This window comes from Vigna umbellata, chromosome 4, assembly GCF_029865625.1.
Source record: "Vigna umbellata cultivar VRB3 chromosome 4, Vumbellata_1.0, whole genome shotgun sequence".
NCBI classification, from domain to species: Eukaryota; Viridiplantae; Streptophyta; class Magnoliopsida; order Fabales; family Fabaceae; genus Vigna; species Vigna umbellata.
In genome coordinates, this window is record NC_142168.1 from 15,476,354 (window position 1) to 15,479,630 (window position 3,277).

Sequence of the window (3,277 nt, forward strand, 5' to 3'; positions counted from 1 at the left end):
TTGATAAATAGGCCATTATTGAATAGCCACCATGGTTATAAACAAACTAATAGAATATGTCATCAGAGAAAAATTATATATGGATTGTTTAGACACATCGGTGACAGAAGAGAGGTCAAAAGAGACAACAACTGAATAAGTCATGGACAAATAAGAGAGATGATCAAAGTTGTGTAGTTGTCGGTCGAAACTGAAACTTCAACGACATCGATAATAGACGACTCTAGCAGCTGCAACGGGTTTAGTGGCAGAGACGATGAAAATTATTTCTTTAAAGAACCTGACTCTAATATCATGTTCAATATAGTAAAAACTATATATGATATTAACCTCTCTTGTGTTTAATATAGACATAGGATACTCTATTTATAATTGAAGAAATTTGGACTAAGTTCAAAATACAAATAAGGAATAATAACGAACAAGCTATAGATAAAAGATAAAGATAAGATAATCTAAGATATTTAATAATTTAATATCTTTAACATTTTAAAAACTATGTGATCCCTAATTTTCCATGATGAATGAAACTTAATAGTCTTTATAAGATTTAACCAAACAAAAATTAAAAAAAAGTCTAAATAGTTTTCTAGAATCATGCCCTGATTTTTGCTGAGGAAAAATGCATAAGAACAAAGTTAATTCTTTTCGATCCAAAATTTTAAATTTTTTTCTTTTGCACATTCTTTTGTTTTTATTTTAGAGAAAATGAACCTTTATAAAAAAAACATTCATTTTGTATATTTAACTAAACATACAATCTTCAAACATATGCTAACACAATATTTACATATAACCAACTCTTGGAGTCAGTTTGGTTTTCATGAATCATGTTCTTGTCTTATGGTTTATTTATAATTTTCAAAAAAAATTATAGTGACAACTTCTGTTTTTTAAATTTTTTATTTTTCATCATTCCATTGCGATTTTGGTTGAGAAAATTATTACATTATTTATTAAATTTGTTAGACACTAATTTAGTTGTTTAACAGTGTTTTCCTTGGTATCTCTTGTATATTGTAACTAATATAGTAGACAAATGATATATATATATATATATATATATATATATATATATATATATATATATATATATATATATATATATATATATATATATATAGTTTTACTCTTAACAATTCCCACTGGATAATGATATAGATACAAATTAATCAGTTATAAGCTAAATTGTTATTCTTATGAAATAAACATTGTTAAAAACAACATCTAATACCCTATAGAAACCTTGAGGACACAAAAAGTAGGATTAATCTTATTGTTTAGAAACAAGGGCTTCGAGCTTGTTTACGAGTATATCAAAGTCATCTTTGCTCCTAATGACACTGAGACGCACGTAACGATTGTCAGCACTGTACATGCTTCCTTCATACCCATCGATGCCTCCAGCTTTCAACACTTCATAGCAATTCTTGTCTTCTTCTCTCTCACACTTCAACCAAGCGTATGCTGTCATACGAACAAATTCAAACCAAATTGGTATTCAAGGAAAAGGAATACGTGCACTTCACGTTATTAGAATTTGACGTTTACCTGGTGAAGGATCTCTATCCCTCTTAAAGAAGGTGCAGTATTGGGAAGACAACTTCTGTAGGGAAAACCGTTTTGATTTACCTATGATTTCTTTCAACCTTATCCAACGATGTCTCATGGTTGAATATGCAAATTTGAATATCTCTTTTCCATCATCTCCTTCAAGAACAACATTCAAAAGCTTTAAACATCTCAGCTGTGCCTCTCGGGAAACTCCCATGGTGTCCATATCTAAATATGTCAGCATCTTTTTATACACTGCTTCATCCTTTATTATTGCCCATCTGTTAAAACATCATTAACCATTAGCAAATAGTTTTATCATTTTCATTGAATTAATTTATATAACTGTTGATGAATGTTTCATAGAATAAATATCTCACCCAAATCTGCTCCCAGCATGGCCTGTGAACTTGGAAATTGTGAAGATCATAAGATCATCATCAGCTGGTGAAGGAATGGCAGTGTAATGTGGCCAGTAATAGGCACGATCATTGATGTGTTTTACATTATCACCTTCAAGAACTCCCTTAGTCAACTTTCCATCAGGATTGTTTGGTGAAGTAACAAACTCAATGAATGTAGAGCTGCTATCTGTCTTGTTTATCCATGAGGACGTGCTTCCTTCATAACTAAAATTCCTAGCATTGAAATATTCTGTCTGTGTTCTATACACCTGCAAAATGTTTGTTGAAATGTGAGAACAAAGCTCCAATTTTAATACGTAGAAATTTTGTTGAAACAAGTGTTGAATGGAACTACTTACAGGGTAATACGGTGGTGTGGCTACCACTTTTGCTGGAGATTGTGAAGAGGTATCAGGAGAAAAGGCATAAACAGCAGCATTTAGGAGTTGTGTTGAGCCACTTCCAAATAAAATGTATTTTCCTTCAGTGATTACGTTTCCAACTATGGCATGAACCTTTTCTATATGGTCCACCAATAGTTGTGAGATGTATGATTCATCACTATAAGAATAACCCATTCTGTGCCAACCTGATACTAATATTGCACTGTTTGCAGCATGTCTCATCCAAAATGGCTCCAAAAAATAAGGATCCCCACTGCAGTTAACATATTAAATATGGCACTTCAAAAAGGTTGAATTCAAAGCAGTCGGTGTATTGAATTTTTGAGAAGTGTTTACCTTCCAGCATTGGCATAACAATTAGATAAAAGATTGGAGCAATCAGATCCAGTGTAGCATGAATTGCACTCACAAACTTGTTGATGGCCTTTAAGAACAAGACCATCTAGGTATGCTCTTCCATGTCCTGAACATTCTATGGCTGCCACAGCCTCAGCTTCTTCTGCAGCTTCTCTGCTCCAACTGCCTTCCCATTTTCCTATGTAAACAATCATGTTTGAGCTACACAACACAGTCATCAATGTCACAGTGAATGATAAATTCATTGGACTTGTTTTTCTGGCCATTCTCTCTGAACATAGTTTTTAATATTCATGCAGTTTCTGAGTTCAACTTTGAGATTTCTGAAATAAATTGGCTCTTGCCATCCAACTTTTTCTATATATAATAAATAAATAGAACATTAACACATTAAAAAAAATTTATGTTTCTTAGTATAAAATTAACGAGTATATATATGTTTTAGTTTTAGTATAATAAAATAAAGCTTTAATCATCTCGGACATCCTATTTCTGTAGGCTTTTCTCAAATAGGTTCTCGTATTGTAAATGTTCTCGATTAGGTCCCTTATTCTGAAA

The 3,277-nt window shown here is 31.8% G+C and overlaps 1 protein-coding gene across 2 annotated transcripts; it reads right to left on the minus strand.

Moving 5' to 3' along the window:
- Positions 1-1,273: 1,273 nt before the first annotated feature.
- LOC124820093 (tryptophan aminotransferase-related protein 4-like) lies at positions 1,274-2,988 on the minus strand. 2 transcript variants are annotated; one of them, XM_088114698.1, is made up of 5 exons: positions 2,699-2,988; positions 2,318-2,615; positions 1,935-2,227; positions 1,552-1,835; positions 1,274-1,467 (listed from the first exon to the last, which is right to left on the minus strand). In XM_088114698.1, the coding sequence occupies exons 1-5, from the start codon at positions 2,983-2,985 to the stop codon at positions 1,274-1,276; spliced, it is 1,356 nt and encodes a 451-aa protein (XP_087970824.1). In that variant the 5' UTR covers positions 2,986-2,988. The 2 variants fall into 2 exon arrangements, with proteins under 2 accessions (XP_087970824.1, XP_087970823.1); XM_088114697.1 differs by having other exon boundaries at positions 1,935-2,615; positions 2,699-2,985.
- Positions 2,989-3,277: the final 289 nt, after the last annotated feature.